The sequence below is a fragment of the Paralichthys olivaceus genome, chromosome 14 (assembly GCF_024713975.1).
Source record: "Paralichthys olivaceus isolate ysfri-2021 chromosome 14, ASM2471397v2, whole genome shotgun sequence".
Lineage (NCBI taxonomy): Eukaryota > Metazoa > Chordata > Actinopteri > Pleuronectiformes > Paralichthyidae > Paralichthys > Paralichthys olivaceus.
Genome location: NC_091106.1, coordinates 15,019,159 through 15,041,978, shown reverse-complemented (window position 1 = coordinate 15,041,978; position 22,820 = coordinate 15,019,159). Strand labels below are relative to the sequence as shown.

The 22,820-nt window shown below is 40.4% G+C and overlaps 1 protein-coding gene across 22 annotated transcripts in view; it reads right to left on the bottom strand.

The window, feature by feature from the left end:
• Positions 1-22,820, bottom strand: part of kcnma1a (potassium large conductance calcium-activated channel, subfamily M, alpha member 1a) — a 135,861-nt gene that overhangs the window by 25,831 nt on the left and 87,210 nt on the right. For 5 of the 22 annotated variants that reach the window (XM_069538037.1, XM_020094824.2, XM_069538041.1 and 2 more), the window contains exons 10-20: positions 21,439-21,549; positions 21,204-21,309; positions 20,439-20,521; positions 20,273-20,342; positions 19,253-19,408; positions 18,580-18,689; positions 18,353-18,421; positions 17,374-17,385; positions 14,479-14,565; positions 14,315-14,391; positions 246-339 (exon numbers count right to left, since the gene is read on the bottom strand). In XM_069538037.1, the coding sequence (XP_069394138.1) occupies positions 246-339; positions 14,315-14,391; positions 14,479-14,565; positions 17,374-17,385; positions 18,353-18,421; positions 18,580-18,689; positions 19,253-19,408; positions 20,273-20,342; positions 20,439-20,521; positions 21,204-21,309; positions 21,439-21,549 (975 nt within the window). Of the gene's footprint in view, positions 1-245; positions 340-2,287; positions 2,636-4,261; positions 4,343-4,735; positions 4,769-9,035; positions 9,210-12,929; positions 12,939-14,314; positions 14,392-14,478; positions 14,566-17,373; positions 17,386-18,352; positions 18,422-18,579; positions 18,690-19,252; positions 19,409-20,272; positions 20,343-20,438; positions 20,522-21,203; positions 21,310-21,438; positions 21,550-22,820 lie in introns of all 22 variants that reach the window. The other 17 variants (XM_069538038.1, XM_069538042.1, XM_020094784.2 and 14 more) reach the window with 10 other exon arrangements.

Genomic DNA, 22,820 nt, shown 5'->3' with positions numbered 1-22,820 from the left:
CATCCTCAACAGCCAGAGCATAACAGGGCACTTCTCCTCTCTTGCAGACTTTCTTACCTCCTTCCTCTGCCACCCTTAATTTGCCCCCTTTCCTTCCATCCAAAAACTCCCACCACCGCACCATCATCAGCATCTCGCACGCGTGCACTCCCTCCATCCTCTCCTCCCTCCACCTCTCCTCCGTTATCTGACTCCCTCTCACTCCATGTTTGAAAGACGGAAGGAGATAAATCGGCGTCGCTTACCTCATCATCTTGGGCGAGCAGTTGGGCGAGTTCCGCATCCCTCCGTTGCGCTGCTTTTTTTTGGGTGAGAGCGTCGACGGATGCTCGTCTTCAACTGCAAACACATGCACAGGATGTCAGAACAGAGACAGATGCTCGGGAAAGTGTGCTGGACCTGACATTTAAAAAAAAAAAAAATAGCCAACAAACAATCAATCAGTCATTTCAAACAAATTAAAAAAATAAAAATGAACAGAAGAAAAAAAGGAAAATTAATTGTTCAGTGTCAAATTGGGAAAATGTAGAGAAAGCATTAGTAACGGACAATGGTAAATCTGAGAAGGGCAGGAGAAAACCACGGAGAAAAACCAATTTACGACCTGAAAATGTCACGGAAGGCTCACGTCCCAAAACCCCCATATTTTGGCTCTGCTAAGGTGCACTTTAACAGGGCTTCCACTTCTACACTGCGGCTCCGTAAACCCAATAAACTGCGCAGGTGGTTGGACCTCTAGCAGTCTGCATCAGAGTGACCATGCTTACCTACATCATTAATTGCCATGAGATGGTACAGATTGTCATTGTCAATGGGGCGCGGGCAAAAGCAATGACAATGAGATAAATAAGGTTATGGAGATGGATTTTGGATGGTTTTTTTTTTCTTCATGTAGCTAATTTAACCCCACCCCATCATTCCAGTTCATTCTAAAGCGCACAATGGCTCTTCTACAGGTCTACCTCCATGCCGAGAGATCACTTAGCACTCCACACACACCATGACGGACGCTGACAGGGTATGAGTTAGTAGGCTATGAAAGCAGCTAGTAATTGCTCGTCACCCTCCAGCAGATGAAGGTCAGGTCTGTTTTTTTTCAAAAGTTAAACTGAAAAAATAAATGATTTATTAAAGATGAAGTATTCCACTTTTTTGTGTTTGACACTTTGGCTGTTAAGTGGTTGTAGAGCTCTGAGCTGCAGCCACAACAGAGCTCATTTTTGATCAGATTCAAGTTCAGTTCTCTGTCAACTCTCCTTTTTCCGTGTTGAGAAACAAAAGGGGGGGAAAAAACACTATTCTTCCAAACTTTGCTTAAGTCCCAGTCAGACAGAGAGGACAAGAAAGAGAAGCCACGAGTGAGGCCAGGCCCGACTGTCTGAAGATTTCAGTGGAGCTATAACAGTAGTCTGATCTTCACTACTGTCTGAGAGTTTCAAGAGCGTTCAGACAGGCACCCAGATACTCTCATCCACTCTGCACCCTCTCAGCAGCAAATGCCAAGTGCACTGTCACTTCAAACCTGTATTAGTCCTTTGGTTAGGAATCAATAACACAGCATGATATTAGTGCAAATCAATGTGCCCGCCGCAAGCCGTGACTATTCCAAGCATGTGGAATTTCATTATTATCTGAGCACCCATTCTAGGCTGTCACCTAATTCTGCTAATAAAAGATAAGAAATATGACTTTGCCTTCTAATAAAATGTCATTCTCTGACATTTCCTTTATGAAGTTGGGCATTTGGAGTAGCTAATATCACAAGCACTTTCCACTTTACAAATAATTTGCTCCCTAATGTACTTTGAAAATACCAAATATGCATTTGTTGCCGTATTGTTTGACAGAATTCTCCTGGTTTAAACTTAATGTGTTAACAGTATAAATCTAATGTTTCTCAATTGAAGCTACAACAATAGAACTAAATACTTTCCAGCCACTAAGCATTAAAAGCTTTTCCGAAGAAAGATTGCAAACTTAAAAAGAGTCTATTTCGTCTCCCAAAGGTCAGTATCCTCAAAGCTCACAATTTCTGCAACACGTCTAAAAAATACAAATTGAAAAAAATCCCACTTCTAAATTCACAAGTCTTATAACACTCCTCCAGTTGGGAAGTCACCCACACAGTAGCAGCCACTGCACTAGCAAGCAAATCCGTGCAAAGCAGCGGGGGCAACGACAGCAGCAGCTCCAGCATAGTGAACCGTCATGCAGAAAACAAGGCACAATGGAGGGGAGGGCCAGGCGGGGTTACTGACTGATGCATCCCGCTAAGGGGGCGACCTACAGTGCCTACTGTGACTGAGCAGCATGGCATTACTGGGGTGGTAGCGGTATTTCACCGGCAGACTGCGGGCCCGATTCAGCCGACTCTCAGCCCGGGATCTGGCCGTCACATCTCCTGGGCCTGAGATACTGAAGCGCAGTTTGGAGGGGTCGGGCCTTGGCCCCGTGGGGAGCAGGCTTCCTTTACGGTTATTAACAAGGGGGATGTTGATTGTGCCCGGGCTGACCAGGGGGTCCTGGTTGGGGTGCAGGGTGTTGGGAAGGAATTCATTTGAGGTGATGGAGGCAGAGGTGCAGCCGGTGGTTTTAACTGAGCAGTTTTGAAAAGATGGTCTAACTTCATCCATTACTGTCAAACAATGGAGAATAAAAAGTGTGAGAAAGGCTGTATTAATTCTCATAAAAAGTAAAAGGTGTTAAACTTTACAAAATTAAATTCTGCTCTTTTTGCCATATTTGTTAAAATAAAAATATATGTCATGATTATTTAATAAACTACAAATATGAAATGGCTGTTTCTGTTAAAAACATTGCAATTTTTCTTATTTCAGTTTAGATTCATTTCATGCTATAAACTCAAAAATTCATGCCATAACAGCAGGAATCCTTGATTATTTTTCTAAACCTGCTGTTGAAACATGGCGTACACTCTCAGCTGAAAATGTTCACAGCGACATTTACTTTGCAATTGTGACAAACATGAATTAATCAGGAGCCTCTCAGTTTTACTTCTCCATTGTGCTTCACTTTGTGGTAGAACAAAGCTCGAGACACGGCTTGGCTAAAGCCAGTCAAATCAGATACGGTGTCATCTCGAGCGTAACGTGTAGCTCGGTACTTTCATTTCAGCAAATATAAAATTTAAAAGTAATTATTTATACTATTACTTATTCAAAAAAACTTTAAACATTAAAGATTTATCAGATACATTTTGGATTATGTGTGGAAGGTTTGGTTTAATTCTTAATCTAAATAGTTTAGTAGATTTACAGGCTGAATTGTTTTTTGGTTTTTTTGCTGCAACTTTGACAGTAATCTATAATCAAACCTTCTGTGTCTAATATGAGAATACATATGTATACCTGATGTTCACCCAGCCATTCACACACACACACACAGACTCACAGACACACACACACACTCTGCAGAGTCAAGCCGTATGTATTGAAGGGGTCATGGCACACTGCAGAAAGACAACAGGGGCAGATGAGTAAAATATCTGGTTGCAAAGTTGACTGCGAGAGGCGGAGCCCTTTTCCTCCCTTTGGTAAAGGGCTGGTTGGTTGGTTGTTTGGAGGAGAGAGCATGCTTGTGTGGCCCCGGGCGATAAACAGACGTTTATCCCAGCCGTCAGCTGCCTCCTTGATTTACGGGGCGCCACCGATAGCTCCTGGATTCATCTGGCCCTTGTCAAACACGTGCAGCGTTAGAGAGCACTCACCCGCCCTGGCAGGTCCACTGTGCATCCTGCACAACCCAGACGGCAACTGTCCCTTCCTGAAATGCTAATCACATGACGGTGCTGTCCTGCATGCAAGAACTTATCAGATCGCCATGACCCAATGTAAACTGGACGATGAGGAGAAGCAACAACAATGGAAAATGTTTTCTTCTGTATGTGAGCTGAGCTGGCTTTGCCTTTATACTTTCTGCTGCGTGAACAAGCTTTGTTCTTCATCGGCAGTGCAAATGCATGAAATAGCTTTTTAGGCCATGCATCTTTGTGTTGTTACAGTTAGAAAATAAAACTGCTAATATGATTGCTACAATTTCTTTTAGATTTGCTAAAGAGGCAGCCCCTATTTCAAAGAGGAAAAAAAATAAAGAGTCTAAATCTTTGTAAGAACAAAAACATTACATAAAAATATACAAATAAAATGTTAAAGTTGACGAATAGCATTTGAAAAAAAAACTTAAATTTATTCTTAACCAGAGAGAAATAAATGCATTTAACAATTATTTACCCAAAAATTACCTAAATTGCAATCGGCTTTGAATCGAACGCCAGCCTCTTTTTGACTTCCACTGTTCCCTGGTGTTGTAGCGCCATCTGCTGCTACATGCAGCACAATACAAAAAGAATATTTTTATGGAACTACATGGTATTATCAAACACAAATAATTTTTTGTCAAATTCTAGAAATACCAGGGGCTACTTTAACTTCCTGTTAATATACAGTAGGGTCCATATTATTTAATGATAATAAGTTAGAAACAAAACAATATGTATATAAGTTAAACACTGAATTTACTTGTTATGTTTACTTTTTCACATTTGGTCTTAAGACACAAGACAACATCAGTACATGCTAAAGGAATAGGGGACAACAGAGAAAAAACTAAAGCAAAGCATCAGTACTAGTTATGTTACATATGATAATATATAGGGGGTCTAGACTGTAAACACAGAGCTGGAGCAGAATGGAGAAGGACGGAGAAACACACTTACGTGATCTGACATATCCATTATACTTATATTTGGCTGAGGAGAATGCAAAGACAAGTGGCAGGTCACACGGAGGGAGAAAGGATGTAATGAAACAGACACATTAGGAATAGAGACATCAACGTAAGAGCAGTGGATGGACATGGAATCAAATGTAACTATGATGAAGTGCTACCAGTGAGAGGCATGAGGACAAAAATAAAAAAAGGTATAAATGATTAAAGTAATGGTGGTGGTGATGTAAGTATGGCATTGATGGCACAAAAAATGGCAGACAGGTGAATGTAATGATGTGTCCGCTCTCAGTGTGAGCCATGCTTTTAGGGAAGTGTACTAAACCTGTGATGGGATGGAATGACAGTCTAATTATTACATTTCTTCAAAGGGTCTGGATTTGAGGTTACACAGTTTCAGTGGTGGATTCAACATTGCAATAATTCTCATCGATAAAATGCTCTGACGTTCTACATTTCTACTTTAACACTGTGACGTCTGTAGACAGAACAGAGGAAGTCACCGTGGGAAACAAAGACAACATGGATGTAGACGTCCAAAACACAGACAGCACACACTTGCCACGCGAACACACAATACAGAGGGACTTGATCTCAACATGTAGTCAGGATCTCTTGTGCGAAAGGAAATTTAAAAAATGGATTAACTGAGGTCTCCACTATTAATCTATGAATAACAGTTTATGGCCTTGACTGAGGAGGTACAGACGACTGGTACCAATATAAGTACTGGTTGAGTGCAGACTTAAACTGAGCTCTGAGCTGCTGACACTCCCCACTCTTTTCCATAGTCTCTTCCAGCAGTAAAGGTCACAGTGAGTGCCCAGGGCTGGCCTCTGACACGGATCCTCAAACAGGGACCTAAGGTGGCCCTGGCATCTGTCTCTAGCAATCTGCCCGCACTGCAGAGGCGGCAGACTAACTGGCTAGCATCTGGGGCGTATTGAGGTGGCATTGGACAGAGGGTGGGGGTGGAGTGGATGTGTGGGTGTGTATGTGTGTCAGTGGGGAGGGGGGCATGCCTGCCTGGTGGACAGGATCTGTCAGGGCAAGTTTGGTGACGGACCAGCAGGGCTGGGAAAATGAAAATGCAAACATAATTTCTGTGTCAGGACAGATAAGGTCCCCGGCAATGAGATGCAGATACAAACACATCTAGAAACACAAGAGATAGAAAGTGCATGTTGTTACACACACTAGATGTGCAAATGCACGCACACACGCACGCACACACACACACACACACACAGCCCAGAAGGTTGTGAACTACAGCCAAAAGCATCTCTCGGGCTCGGAGCCCCCTACTGTTGTCCATAGCTCAGATCATAGAAGCGTCAACCTCTCGATTATATAAACCCTGACTGTGGTGATAATCAGGTCACAAAGTAAGAATGCATGTAACTGATATACCAAAAATAAACGTATGATTCAACTAAAATAACTTCCAAGACAATATTTCAAAACCTTAGTGTACACACAAATCACACAACGGAGACTATAACTTTGTATTAAAGTTCATCTGCAAATATAATTTACGCTTTAAACTATAGTTTTGATTAAACATTAAATATAGAAACAACTTAAATTCAGCAAAATCTGCAAAGGTTTCCTGAAAACTCAAGTTTATGTCTCATCGTACCTTTTCACTCCAATAATTCAACATCCGACTAAATTTCAACATCACTGTATGTGTATAATCCCGAACAACAGAAGACTGAATTTATCTGGTTGGCTAATTTGTCCAGTTTTGTGTAGGGTTTATATCATTTCATGAAATACCACATTACTCACTAAACCCATTGGATGGGAAGGCAATTCATTAAAATATTGTATCATTAAAGTCCATAAAGCAAAACCAAGGTTTATGTTCATAGCACCATTAAAAAGGTGAGTGTATCACACTGTGCAGCATAAATGTGACTTGCATCAGATCACAGGATGCATTAAATTAAACAGCGCTATCCACGGAATCAATTATCCAAATAGTAGGTTCCAGACAAATCTGGCTCAGATCTACAAGAGCATGAAGTCATCATGGATAAAGACGTCTTATCCTCTCAGTGTAGTGGGGGAAAAAAAAAAAGATGGGAAATGGGGAGAGGAAATCCAGCAATCCCTGACTGACAAAGCCCAATACACTATTTCAATAAACTCACTTTGTTCAGACAAAGTCAGAGTTAAAAAGGGAAAGAAATCTAAGACTGAGGAGGCTTTCCTGAAATCCTACAGGGGGTTGAGGGAGAAGTGAGATCAGTAACCATGTAATGGCCAGTAATTGGTATCAGGGGATATCAGCGCAGGCTGAACTACAAGAGGCCAAGCCAAACTCATCATGGCTTGTTTGACACTAATCTAGGCTGAGTCGGCAGACGGTGGGAGAATGTTGAGAAGGAAATCAGATCTGTATGTCTGAACCCAACGCTTTGATAGCGAGGCCTGCTGCTGCCATGTCTAATTGACGGACAATTTTGTATTTTGTATCCACTCAAAAGGAAAACGAGAAGGAGGGGGGGCGCCGTCTTCTAACCTTTTCTTTATCAAGCCAATATCACCTTTTTAGTAATTCTCGTTTTGTGTTTTCTCTCCCCTCTCCTTTTCCCTTATCTACCTTTTTGTCCTCTTTCCTGCTTGACAAAACCTCTCTCTCTCTCGCTCTGTCTCTCTCCACCCTCTCCTCTTCCCTCCTCATTCATCTCTCTTCTCCTGGTGTAGACTATATACAGTAGGAGTTGTACAGACTGATCTTAAGAAAATCAGAGGAGGACATCTTGAGTTGCACATGAGAACAAAGGCAACTGGACTTGCTTGTGATTCTTGAAGTTGTTTCAAATCATATCCAAGAGGCTTCTTCAGTTCTGTCCACGTATCTGCTGGTCAGCCTTGTTGTGAAATGCGTCTCACTCAAGTTGTTGGTTCTGAGATTTCTGCAGATTTCTTTCAGCTCAGTGGCATTTCACTTGAAACAAAAGTGGTTCCCTGTGAGTCCATCTTTGTTGATGAAAGTGTTTAGTGACTGAACTTGGATGAGAAACACAAGCAAGTTCAGTTGCCTGTGATCATGAGCAACTCCTGCAGATACTTTGTCCTGGATGACTGGGAACCATCACAGATACGGCATAAATTATCTTCAACTGTGCAGTGTAAAAATTTAAATCCTTGCACAGTAGCTCAGGGAGGCTAAGTCAAAGGTAAAAAGAAAAATGAAATAGGACTTGCATCAAAAAGTAAGGGACCAGTTTCAAATATGAAAAAAATGCTTTAACTGAAAAGTGAACAAACTGAAAACAGTGTATACCTCCAAAGTAAAATAAAAGACATAAATAAAGAAAAAACATTAAATTGCAATTCAAAACCTTGAGAATAAATAAACAAATATGTTCCATTGTTGTGTACACAGATATCTTACCTTAAAAGACAAATCAACACCAACTCTCCAATAGTGATATTATCACACAACTGCATGATTGGTGCAGCATGTCTAACACCTACAGTGCTTAACAGTACAGCAGCAGCACCACAGAGCCACACCACCACTGGACCCACCACACACACACATTACACTCAGGATCTAAGACCAGTCAAATAATAATGAGAAATAACTGAACATAAGGGAATTCAAGTGCGAGTAAAAGAAAACAAAGGTGATGAAGAAATATAGATAGATATATAGATATATGGAGAGCGATATATAGAATACGAGAAATAGAGATAGATAAATAGACAGATGAAGAGAAATTGAGATATAAAGAGCTATAAAGAAAGAGATAGAGATAAATTAGAGATATAGAAGAAATAGAGATACAAATATATAGAGATGGAGCTATAGAGAAATAGAGATAGAGATATAAGGAAATGGAGATAGAGATAAAGATAAAGATGAATAGAGATGGAGATATAAAGAAATAGGCATAGATATATAGAGATAGAAATATAGAGAAATTGAGATATATAAAATTAGATAGATATAGAGAATGTGAAATAAGGATATAGATACAGAGATACAGAGATAGATGGATAAAGATGCAAGTAGGTAAGAAACAACTTGATAAATAAAACGTTTTATAAATTAAAACGTTTTATCCTTAAAACTTTATATGAATAAAAAAGATTTTATAGACAGAAATATAACAAACAAATTCCAATAAACCACAGCTACGGAGTCACAGTTAACAGATACACCACGTGGACAACATCACAGACACACACACGTACCTCTGCATGGCACGACACACACACACAGAGCACACACCACAGACACGTAACAGCATGTGTTGGGCGGTGTCACTTACAGGCACGTAAAGTGGTTGCGCAATCATGAACAGAGACAGAGGAAAGTGGGTAGGCCCTCTGAAGGGTGTCCATGTTACTATGTACACTGCCTGACATGCAAGAGCAGTCTTGCTCTGAACGGCCGCAATCAAAACAACATGCCAGTTTCATTCGTTTGTAGACGGACATCTTGGCTACAGTCATGTTTTGGGATGAGAGGAGAGGAAAATCAGCAGGTTAATGGCAAGAGGAGAAATTATTCATCCAGGGGAAGTCGGAAGGTAACTTCATCAGAAAGTGCAAGCCTTAGCCACCCGCTCCCACAGACTTGAGCCCCAAAGTTCATCAACACAGCGCAGAAATGTATTCAAAATCAAATTTCATTCAGGAAATCGTCAAATTACTTTCTTTTTTAGACTTCGACAATTCATTGATAAAATTTGGGACATCTAATTAATGTAATAATTTGGTTTATGGCTCGATGTAAAATCATTTTTCATTCACTTTGACTTGTTCTCTAGGGGTCAAGCTGTGTGCTAAGGCTGTAACAGGTCAAAAGGCAAAACTATAACAGTGGGAAAGAGGGGTGAGGAAAAGGGGGAGAGGGAGGGAGGCATTCGGGGGAGAGAGGCATGAGCAATGTCTTCAGCAGCAAACCTCATACAATGTTTCATACATTTGTACATCCTCTATCCAAATGGGCTGAACGAGTGGATCACGTACCTGTATCCCATCATGCAGCTGTAGCGGCTCTGTCCAAGGCATCGCACTATACAACTGGCTATAGACTTTGCCAATTCATGCTCGAGTCAGACCTGCTTCTTCACTGCTCTACTCCCCAAGGGAAGCTTCACTCTAATGTGCATGTGTGCAGAAATAGTAACTACACAAAATCATTTTCATGTCGTATATTCAGAAATGATCATTTTAAAAGAGCCAATGTGACTTTTGAAAGAAGAGGACATAGCACATTCCTCCTTTTGCTGCTCCTCGGTAGCTTATGTTAGAAGCAAATTATAGATTGGCATTCTCTTTATTAATAAGTCAGGTTTATGTGTTAATGTTACCAATAGTATGTGTTGTTGTCATGTTTTTGTGCTTTTGCATTAATAATGACAACGACAATATAATCATTTTCAATTCAATTTCATTTTCTCAACATACTTTCAATTTATGATGTCAAACAATCAGTGTATTGTTGCTGGGAGGTGTAAATTAAGTTGTGTACGTAACATGGATGTTCTTTGTTCTATATTAGAGTTATTATCTTTAAGTATAGAAGTTGTTGCAGTTGCCTATAGAAAGGGTAATCTGGCATCAGGAGTGAAGAGGGGTACTGTGTTTGTAAGACCCCAATGTGATGGCTCCAATAAACAGAGCCGTTCTCTAGCACACTACAATATGTTGTTATATTGTCTTCACACAATAAAGTTAAACTGTGGACTAATAGTCTCTCGTGACATTTTAAAATTCGGATTTCACCAAATCTAGGAAGTGCTATATTGTTTGTTTGCCATATCCCACATGTAATATCCTAAACACATTGGATACTCAGTGGTGGCCAAGACATTCTAGTATTTACTGAGTATCCATCGGTGGGTGACATACTTTTTTTTCCTACATCAATACAATAATAAACGTTGTAAAAAAGTATTTCATTGATCTTTCTTTTTAGTCTTTACAAAACTGCCAATCCAGAGATTAGGTGCTCTTGTTCAGGTGAGATTGGATGTGCAGTCTGCAGCACTATACCACTGTAGAAACCCTTAACTACCGGTTAGCCTGCAGCCACAATACTGTAAAGCATCTATTTTCTCTGTGTGTGTGTGTGTGTGTTGTGTGAAACCCTAAACCCTGAGGGGAGCAGGAGTGAAAGTTCCCAGAGCAGCGTCTCTAGATTGCCTTGACTCTGGGCAGAAACAGTCCCTGGTCCCCATTCTCTCATTGCCAAGGTGAGAGCAGACAGCGGACTAATAATGTCTGGCACCTTTACAGAGACACTCTCAGCATCTTTGATTCCGAGTCACATCGGGAAATAAGGTCCTGAATTAAGTGATATACGTTTCAGCTTCTGGCCAAGAAAAGAATGGGGAACGCAGATCACAACCCATGGGATGGAGGCATCAGGGACTGTTGTATCCTCTAGCATGCACATGTTCCTTATAAGAGCATGCAGAAATAAGTACTTTAGTTCTCAGCAACAAGGGGAAATACAGATATAACTGTTCACAGTGATGAAACAGTTTTGGAGACATGGCAGACAAGTGCAGCAAGGCTTTCAGTTCATGCTGAAACTTCTCAACTTCAGAGTTTTCGCACGGGGGACTGGGACCACAGTATATGTATGGTACAGTGTGAATTGCTGACACGAGGAGGGTGAGCGATGGACAACATACACAAAGACTCACAGACACACTGACAATGTCTTTGACTTCTGACTTCACAAATACCCAGATTCCGGCCTACAGGATCGTGAGGTGTTCGTTTCAGGGCATTCCCGTTTGAAGATTCAACATGACGGCTGCCCTGATAAACTGCCTGCTTGAGTTTGATCGGATACCACCTCTTAAAATCCATTAAAGCATGACATACTCAAACAGAAGCTATCAGGGCGCTATGTTGAATCCTGAGGATGTCCCAAAGAAAGCACTGTTCTGATAGATCCCCCTTATTCAGCAAGAGTGCAAGGAAATATGGAAGTAAGCTCAAAACCTGAGCTTTTCAGCAACAACAAACACAGTGCATTAATATGTTTTCCTTGAAATTCACACATCCTATCTATACCACATTCTGTAAACATAAAATACTAAAACATTATTAAATAAACTCAGGATGATGAGGTAGATTCAGGTTTTGATTAAATTAAATGTCGATTAAAAACACATTTAGTCCTTGCATTCTTGCTGAACACGTTTCAGGGGATTTGAGTTTCCTCTACAGACATCACCATTTTCATAAGTCATATTAGACATGACCCTGGCAGGGCACCACCATCTAGTGGCAGAGTAATGCTATGACAATTAATACTGCTATTGCTAACTGACTTTTCACCCAGTGCAGTGAGTTCAAAGAAAAGAAGAGAAAAAGAAAAAAAAAAAAAGGCCCTCGGACTGTCCAGATTGGAGCTACACGAGGCTGATGCGGTGACATTTAATTCTGAAAGGAGCCGATGATCTCTGAAACCTCAGCCATAGCCAGGCGAGGACCCAGAGTTTAGAAACGGGGCTGAGATCACAGAGAAGTGGGGCAAAAAGGGGGGGAGGCCAGATTGTTTTGATTGTGTTTTGGCAGCCGACACCAGTTAGGATTTGAAAAACTTCCCACAAGGACATTTTCTGCTCTCTGAAAGCAAGGCCGCACTCAAAACTTGGTTTGACAGAAAGCAGATCAATTTTAAATCTCAGTGATCCTTGATCATTTTCCTCCCTTTGCGTTAGCTCCTCTAAATCCATGATTAACGTATGACAACCCAGAATTTTATTACGTCCTCTCTGCGCTTTGTCGGAGCATGACACTGGGAGGAGGTTAATCACGGATAATGACAGAAGACTCGGAGCAGATTGGCTTTCAACTGCCAAGTACGGGTTTGGTTTGATGATCGAAATAGTGAGGAAAAATTGAGAGCCCGTTGGCCACATGTGATTAAGTCACACTCGATTTAATTGTCATTTTCAACTCATCTTAGCTTAAGCTAACTGGGCCATTGAGGAGGAGGAGAACTGGCGCTGGTGTGAGTTCGATATCTGCTGTTTTGGTTCTGGTCTGAGCACAGTGTAGAAATGAGAGGCAAGGAGAGGGATGCAGAAGCTACACTGGTACATGCAACATAGATACAGTATACTATTTGCTGAAGAGGAAAATAAAAACACTTGCACTGCACTCTGGGTAAATGAAACCCTTTTGTTTTTACTCACAATAAATCACTACCAGCGAGTAGTTAAAATAAAGTGGCGTTTTCCAATGGCAGCAGGGAAGGAAATACATCAAAAATGTGTCACTGGTCATAAAGAAACATGGGAAAACAACAAAAGAGAACAAAACATGATAGAACAGAACATAGTGTGGGACAGACTCCCATTGGAAGTGTCATCTTTCTAAAAGCTATTGTTGGAAACTACAGTAGTATGAATTTTTTTTTGTAAAACCACGTCCATCAGGGAAAACAGTAAACAGTTTATCTAAATGAAACCAGAGTGTGAAAGGCCTGGCAGAAGTAAGACAAATAAAAAAGTCAGATTCATTAACATGACAAAGACAAAAGAAGGAAATGATGGGTGTCTGTTTTAAAACCAGGTTTTGTCTCTACCAGGCTGCTTTACTGTAATTATCTGTGACCTTTAGTGGAAATATGGGGATATTCACCTGAATTATTTATCCAGCAGCTAAAATGTCCTGACAAGTGACTAGTGCACATAGGTCAGATTGTATTCACATGCTGTTCCTGCCTTAATGATAATGTCATGTCTGCATACAAATAGGGGAAAAAACTAGTGAGAGATTTTACTGGCCTGTGGTGAACAGACTTGATTATAACAATTAACAGTTTGTTTATGGACTGGAATATTGTAAATATGGATTTGTTTAACGGTGAGCTCATTACTTTCAATACTCTAAGATAATGTATTTATAAGTGATATAACAAAGTAGGTCATGTCTACTTATTCTTTAAATATGAGAAATAAAATCTTATTGCTACAAGCAGAGGAATGATAAATTGCACAAATCTCAAAATTAGCTTATACTGCAGGAGTTACTGTCTATGCATTTGGGTAAACAATGTTTATATTATTAAAATATCAATGGTATAATCAGATTTCCAACCTGTTGTATTGATTTTTTTCTTGTTCATCTGTTCAGCTGTCAACTCAAACAATCACCTTTATCCGTTGTGTCTTTCTCAATTAGTTTTAACACTTGAAAAATAACTTTAACTTACTTTTAGCATAAATAAATATATGAATCAATGGTTAAATCAATTAGAAAACACACCCATGATGACATTTTTTAGCAATAAAATAAAAATCAGATACAGACTTAGAATCATATCCTAATGAATGTTACGGGAATTCAAATGAGACCCATAGCAAACCCTTTGCTCTGAGGGTATAATGGTATGAAAACACAGAGTAAAATAGCCTGTACCACAGTACAGAGGAACGATGAGAGGCAAAAGATCAGAGTACGGTTAAAAACCTCAAGTATAATGAGACGAACAGACCCACGGGTAGGTTTGGGAGGGGGAGGAGGGGAGGGAGAGGGGGTGTCAACAGGGGCAAAGTAAAGGCGCAGCTATACTCACGTCGTTTGCAGCCGCACTTCTTGATCCGCTTAGGGTCTGTGATGTCATCGTGACAAGCTTTGCAGTAGAAAAAAGCTCTAAAAAGCGACACGGTCAACAAATACAAATGTTTAGCACCTTAGATAATCAGCTGTAGAGTGGTTCATTGGGACGAGTGGATTTACCTCTTCACTTCTTTGGCGTCACTGGCGATAAAGAACCCCAGTGTTCCCTCCTGCATCTTGACGTGGTTTCCCGGGTTGATGAGGATGCTGGACAATTCAAGAGAAACAAGACAAATGGCGCTCATTAACGTCGGGACAACGCTTCGTCCACGCACACAACACACTAATCAAGAGGAATGGTACACACACACTTGTTGAGGCCTTCAATCGAGAGCTTGGTTTTCCCTGTGTTGTGTTGTAATTTTGGGCAATTTTGCCGATGTGGTGCTCACACGGATGGACAGAATGTACAGAACAGTATGATTGCACTGTGGATTTTAATTCTTTTCTTACAGAGTGGCATCGGACTGGCCAGGGTGAGGGGTGGGGGGGGCAGAGAGTTAAGGGACGACGGCAGAAAATTATGGCCATGGAGAGGTTTTAGCCTCAGCACTCAAATACAGTCATCTAGAGTTAAAACAGATGTTATGACGGCCGCTGAGACACGGCTGCAGAACAGAGAATGTACAGTAAGTGTCATTATCTCGGTTAGTATCGCACAGTGGGATGCAAGGGAATGAACAGCTCGTTTTTCTTATTAACACTAAAGGCTGATTCTGCTCAATGACTCTTAATGTCTCTCAAAAATCAGCAGTGACTCTTCTCTGTTGAATTAAAGTGTGGAAATAATTGCAATGCATTTCCAGCAAGGTCAATAGTGACCTAAGACTTTATACTCTTGAACAACAGCATATGATAAATTAGTAAGACTATTTTTTATTATGGGTGAGACCCAGTTTACTACCCCAAGCACTTTAAGCGACTGGCTGTATCATTCCCCATTAATTAGACTGACACAAAGAGTATACACCACACACATACTGTACACTCACACACACACACACACACACACCCTGGTCATTAATGGTTACCTGTGGGCAACAATCATCAATGATGTGAGTGTGAAATAAGAAACCAAGACACTGAACCCACAACTCTTTAAAGGTCACACTCCTTCAGAATAAGAGCCCAGGGGAAAGCTGATGGACATTTAATTCTTCTTTTTTGCATTTTCTCTGTTTTGAAACATAACATTTGTTAATTTTTTGTGATAATAATACTTATTTTGTATTACTTACAATGTTGGGGGTTCCAGCTTGCTTTTAATCTTTGTATTATAAGTATCCATTTATTTCTTTTATTTATTAATTTATCGCGCCTATTCGTATTTATTAGGTAATTCTGAAATGGTGTGGTATCTGTGTAGTCTCAGGTCAGTAACTACATCTTTCCTCTGGGCCCTAAAAACAGGTTACACGGGAGAAAACAAATAAAAATATTAAGGGAGCAATTGAATCCATACACATTTAGGAGTTGTGATCAAATTGCACCAGTTATGCAGATTTGTCTTTCCACACTGCAAGAAGTAAAATAGCATATAACATTCGCTCAGATTGAATAGCCCCCAGAGAAGTAAACAGGCAGTGAGCCTGGCATGCTCTTTAATCAAAACAAATGAAAGAAATAGATCAAAACAGTTCCACAAACATTGCTGCCCAAATCTGAGATTTTACAGGTGAAACTATCCCAGACATTTCTCTTCAGTCGGGTGCAAACTGGTGAATCGGAGCTTTAAAAAAAAGCATCAAAACCTCATATTGTGAGCAACAAGGCAAGCATCACACAATGTATGTGATCGTGTCAGAGCATGCAGTTACCAAACAGCATGAAGAGGACGATAATCAAACAGAGATGCATAGCCACTGTAGTACAGGTATAGGGACAGGTACGTAGATGCAGACGGTTGCAGTAACTTCTGTGCAGTTGGATTGTTTCTTAAACACCAAACTGACAGGAAGTGACCTCACTTAGGAACATCTACTCAATAGACGCACGAGCATGACTGTACATGGTTGAGATGTACAAAAATGCACACAAACGCGCACATATTCGCACATTCACTCTCTCCCTGTCAAGGTAATCGTGCGCGCGCGCACACACACACACACACACACACGCACGCACACTCACACACACACACACATACATGCACAGATGGAGATACATTGAGCAATGACAACATGAGAGGGTGGTGGAATGCAAAAGTGAAATGTGGGGCACTTGTGAACATTGTAGCCTACGGTTATTTAATTTTGCTTTGGATTAACTTAGCGCTATCCAAATTCAACAGCTCCATGTCTTTCCTAGTGTGTGAAGTGATGAAGAGAAAAACAAAGGTGTGTGAGGTGCTGCTGGTGTAATAAAACCAGGAGGGAAAAGACATGCTATCATATCAGCCACTGCCTAAAGCAATGGCAGAAAGTCAGTCAGTTTATTTCAGGATTAAATACAGACTGTAGAACAACAGAGTGTTTATTGACCCCATCTGAGGTGTGAGGTGTGTGTGAGTATGTAAACTCCTCAATGATCCGGAGTCATAGAACCATGAAGGATGGTACAGGCGATGATTTCAAAACACCATGAGTGGAATAATTAGCTTGGCAAAGCTAAAGTACAGCAGGGTAAGAAAGAGAGCAACACTGGGGAAAAAAGAACTGAAAGTGAGAGAAATAAACTAAGCAGGGGACTGGTAAAAGGACAAAAACTGAAAAGATCCAAAGATCAAATAAGAGGTAGATATGGGGAGGGTGAGCGTTTGGCCTTGGTACACTGACGACAGCAAAGACAAAGAAACAGCACTTCTACAAACACGTCCAATTTATTCTATCCTCTCTCTGCCTGCAAAGAAGTTAGTGCATTAAGCACAAGGGACACCATAAAAGAGAGTTAGAAAAAAAGAGGCCTGTGTGAAAGTGTGTGGGAAAATATCCTTGGGGGGAAACTCCCAAAGTCAGAAGCTTTAAAGTGGTGGAGATTGGGTAGAACTTTGGAAGTAAGATAAGGTTGAGGGCATACCGCTTTCGGCTTCTGCAAACAACAAGAAGAAATCTCAAATCAAACAGTTATCATGAACACAGAGGAAGAGGAGAATAAAACGGTTAATAATGTTTTTCGGCCTATTTTGCCGGTTGGCCTCCATGTGGCTGTGTATGTAATGCTCGTCTAATGTTGAGCTCCTTGCACCTAAAAATGACTGCTGATAAAAACAAAAAGTCAAACGTCACTGAAAATTGTGGTAATACATAAAATAAAAAAGCTGTAGATATAAGGAAAATTATACCATCAAGTATAGTTTAAATTTCAATTTAACTAACTTAGATTTTTGTATCTTACACTAAAATGGAAAGGTTAAAGTCTAATGTAGAGGCAAGTGATGGCCATTTTGATACTTTCTACATTTTAAATCCATTTTTGTACATTTGACATTCTAAATGACCATCATTTGCTGTGTACTTTGGCATATATGAGTGGGGGAAGGCTAGTGGGGTTTGGCAGTTGAGATTAGTGAGTTAGTAGAGTTGGTGGTTATCATATCCAGACTGCACAAGGACACAGTGGAATCAGGGAATCATGTGACAGGAAACTGAAATGTGCAGCAGATCGGTTACTTAGGTGTGACTGTGTCTCTGCACTAGAAAATAAGTTTTTGGATGTTGTGATGATCCAGTACAGTCGCCTATTACTTGTCTGAAACAAAAACTTACTTCCACTAAGGACGTACTAAAATGCAGATTACAGTTAAAACTAAAATTAAAATCCAAGACGACTGTGTGGGAGAGGTTTGTGCTTTCTATAGCATGCTGTGTGTGAGTGCACCAAATCAGTACAGTATCATTCAAGCTAATGTCATCAAATGTGATACAAATATCAGCTGTGATCAGAGCTGAAAAGAGGATTTGGGGAAAGAAAATATCAGAAATATTATTAAAAGAAAATAATCAGTAGTTTTCACTGTGGCCTCACATGTTGCAAGAAGAGGATACGACATACAAACCTGCTCTCTCTCTGCTCAGACTTGTATTCGATGGCAATGAGCAACAGCTTCAGCTTCACGTAACATAGTCTGAAAAACACGTGCAATCATTAGAACTCAGCAGATTATAGACGACTAATGTGTTTTGAAAATCCTGTGAAATCCACATCTTCACAGACCCTTTTACTTTACTTGGGCTACCTACCATTGACAGTGAGCTTGCTGAGTGGGTACAGAGTGATACTTACTCACAGACAGTGGGGAAGGAGAGGCCCACAAAGGCACTGGACAAATACTCTGTGTACATCTCATTAGCCACTCCTTCAAGGTAATACTTCTGCCATGTGTCCTCCTCGATCTGACAAAAAAAAGTACAAGCACGGAAATGTCACAGATGAAGCTTAAAAAGAAAGGAAGAAAAAAAAGCCACAAAACAGTGTTTTCCTTCCAGCAGCAGTCCAATGTGGTCTGCAGATGTTCCCCCACACAACCTCAGCCTGGTCATTATAAACTGATCCATCATCTTTATGACATGAGAACAGTTCTTTGATAGAAGCAAGCACCTCTTCAATACTGAGCCACAGAAACACTGAACAGATTCCATATGAAATGTCACAGTAAAATATGATGTGCCAGGATGACGGAAAACACTCTAATGGAAGCCTTTCCTCTGGACAGAGATGTCAAGTCTTCCCAGGGAATGTGCTGCGTGTGTGTGTGTGTGTGTGTGTGTGATGGATCGGGTCCATCTGTCAGCAGAGAACTTACTGTATCAATTTATGTTAACCTCACCTTCAATCCCAGAATAAATCATCTCATTTACAAAAATGCAACGTGAGGATTCAATCATCCGCATTACATCAGTCTGTTCAGAGGGAGTGACCGCAGCGAGGCGAGTTAATCTCTCGTCCTCTGCGTTACCTCAATGAAGGACCTCATGGAGAACAGGTTGGCCAGCATCGTGGACAGGCCCTGAGCCAGACAGCTCTGGGCAATGAAGCCTGCCTTCAGCTCCGCCAGGCAGATAGCATCGTCACCCTCCTTCCAGTTCCAGCTCGGAATGTTCAGCAGATGGGCCTTCATCACATGATAAGGACAGAGGAGGTCACAAGACGTAGAAAACGTCTCCAGTGATTCACATTTCTTCAAGGGACAGTTCCTAATTATGTCTTTGCTTGTTTTTCTGTAAGTTAGCAGCATTACAAACAAACCACTGGGCAGATTACCATTAAACTTGGTGGAAGGATGAATAATGATTCAGGGAAGAGGCCATTAAATGTTAGTGCAGATCCTGGATTTTTATATTCACATTTTTTTACATTGCAAGATCGGGCTATTTTTGAAGATTTTTCAGAGAATCACTTGTGAATCTTGATGAAAAAATATTTTATATTTTGGGAGTTGGTGGTTTCATAATCTTATCTTTTTTTAGCCATGTACGGTAACAAATAGAAACCTGTAACTACCACCAATGTGTAGCTGAGAAATGTAATGTGGCTATATGTGTTGTACTCTTCTACTGAGTGCAATTCTATTTACATCTTTAGCATTAAATGAACAGATTAAGACCTTTCTCATATCTATATAGTAAATATAAAGATTGTGCTAGCAGCAGTTAGCTCAGCACAAAGACTGGAAGCAGGAGTCTTCAATCTAGTTATTGAATCACTTAAAAAAATTTGGTTAATGTATGTCGATCCGTCACGAGTCAACAGAGTCTGTGATGGTGTGAGGGAGTGGACCTTTCAGAGATTATGTGTCATACATGTGATGTAATTAAAAACCCAACGATGAAACCATCTACTTCAATGCACAGAGCAGCTGTTACGCAGACAGGATTGTGGTTTATCTCCTGCCATAAACTTTCCTCCATTCGTGGGAGGACAGAGAACAGTCAGGATGCGGTGAAACAATATCTCACATGACACCAGAACATCTTACCTTGTTGTGATACTGGAGCATCTGCGTGATTATTCTGATCTTGGGATGGTAGTTCTTGATTGAAATGACCCTAGACGAAAAGCAGACAAACACATGGAACAGCGATTATGTAACATCATATCTGGTCAGTTTCCAGGACGTTCTCTGAGTCCAGACGATACAGTACCTCATGATGTTGGAGGCATCCTCTGCATCAGGATCTGCGCAGTATTTATTGGCTAGGATCAAACAGGCATCTGCTGACTCGATCTAGAAACAAACATGTTAACATTGTACTACATGTCATTTATTTATGTGCACATTAATGTGGTTTTATCAAACTGTGGGTTTCTCTCATAAAATCCAATAAATCAGTGGATCTAACACTGACCGGTATCAATAAACTTCCTCATAATATTGATCTTTTCTTTTCTTTATATTCATTTCTTTTAAGAAATACAAATAAAACTCAAACAGAGATGCAAATATCTCATCTCAGTCCCTCTTCACCACGGACTGTATATAAAGATGGAAGACATTGAGGGCCCGCTGGTGGCTGGCTGCATAAGCCTGCCTCCTCCATATTATTGGTTGGGACGTGTACTAAAAAGTCAAAGTACAAATGGAATACATTTTTCTCAAAGATGCTTTCAGTGATTATAGGTTATCGTACTGATGCTTATTCAAGTGTTTATCTAAAACGACATGATTGACAATTGAGACTCGCGATTGGTCAAAACCATGAACAATCCCCTGATCCCCTGCACAGACCAAAAGATGTCATAAAAGCAAGATGGCAGCGTTCCTATCCGGAATCTTTTGGCTTTGATTTGTGATCAGTCTTTGTATACAGTCTATGTTTTCTATGGTTTAAATCTATACTTAGTTTTAAGAACAGTTGTCTATAATGTTATTGTTTGTTTTAATTGACGGGTCCCGTCGTCGACTGTACCTTCACACGGGCCAGATCGTGAGGGTTGAGAACAGATCCCTGGTAGAACTCGACTTGGGTAAAATGTCGTTTGAACAAGGCTTCCAGCTCAAGATTAGGGGAAATACTAGCACACAGGGGAAGGAGCAGAGGAGTTAGTGCACAAATTGATACATCACGCACACAGGTCCACTGTGTTTCAAGCATTGTGCTCAGTGCTAACCTACACGTGGTGAGGAAAAGAAAGTTAACTTACTTATGGAGAAAAACAATTTCTACATTGACATCATCCCTGTCCTTGTGTAGGAAGTCTTTGAGGAAGTTGGAGACACTTTCGAGGGTAATATGACCACAGACCACAATGTGCCTGGAAGGGGGGAAGAAATCATCTTGAGTGGGCAGCATTAATCACTGCAGACACTGGCATGTCTCCCAAAGATAATCATTTAAACCCAAGCACTCTAACATCCACCTCAAATGTAGACTGAAAAAAAGAAATCTATATACATGTCAAGAAATGTTGTTTCAAAGCAAACGGGTAAGTGAATTATATCTTTTTTGCCATATAAGTGAATATTTTCCCCCATGTAATGAAAGTGGTTAAATTCTGCAAGACAAGTGCAATCAAACACTCAACTCTGAACCACTTTAGAAAATCTCAGATATAATCACACAGCCCACAGTGGTTGGACTGTCATCCGTTCTCAATATAAAAACTGGCCCTTCGGCCAAACCGCCCCTCTGTGAGCTGAATGGATGTTGACAAAGACATGTACATCAATATGCTTGCGCTTTTATACAGAACATTACTTGAAACTTTCAAAGTGATTCGGAGGCCTGTGGTTGACACAAATTCTAAACAGGACCTCAGAGTATTTGACAGTTCGCTGGCAGGATTCTTTGCAGTGGAGGGATCTGTGGACAGGGCTGATTACAACAGTACGGAAGCACGAGGTTAGATTAGAATACGTTTGTCCCTGTCTGTCCTCTGACTGCACTGTGAGACAGAACGAGCAGGTTCAAAGGTTACTTCGCATTTATATCTAATACGAGGCTCAATTTATTTATAAGACTGAGGCAGTTCGGTCACAGCCCAAAACGTATTAAAACTGTCTCAACATTAAAACTTGTGGTGCCTCTGACTAATACATATTAAGTTTTAATATCCCAGAGCTGAGAGAATTCACTTCAACTCAAGAAAGCTGATAAAATTATGCTGTCGGACTTTGGTTATCTTATTCCTTTAATATTTTAATGTAGAACTTTTATAAGGAGAATTTTTTTGAGGATTAGTTTTGCATTCTCTTGCAATACTTTTGAGTTATCTCATAATAGATTTGTGTTACCGCACTATATGTTTTGCGTTATCTCTCAACAGGTTCCCGTTCCCATCATGAATTTGGGTTGTTCACAATATTGCAAAGTAACATAAAAGAACTCTAAACTTATTGCAAGTGAAGGCAAAACAAATCCTAAAAAATTCTCGCCGTATTCCCTAGTGTTACGCTTTATTAAAGTAGTAGTATGACAAACATTTGGAAAAGAATACTAATAGCATTATAAGTATATGTATACAACCACAACATGGACATTTTATATCAGCATTTTAATGACACTAATCTATTAGATTTAAGACAC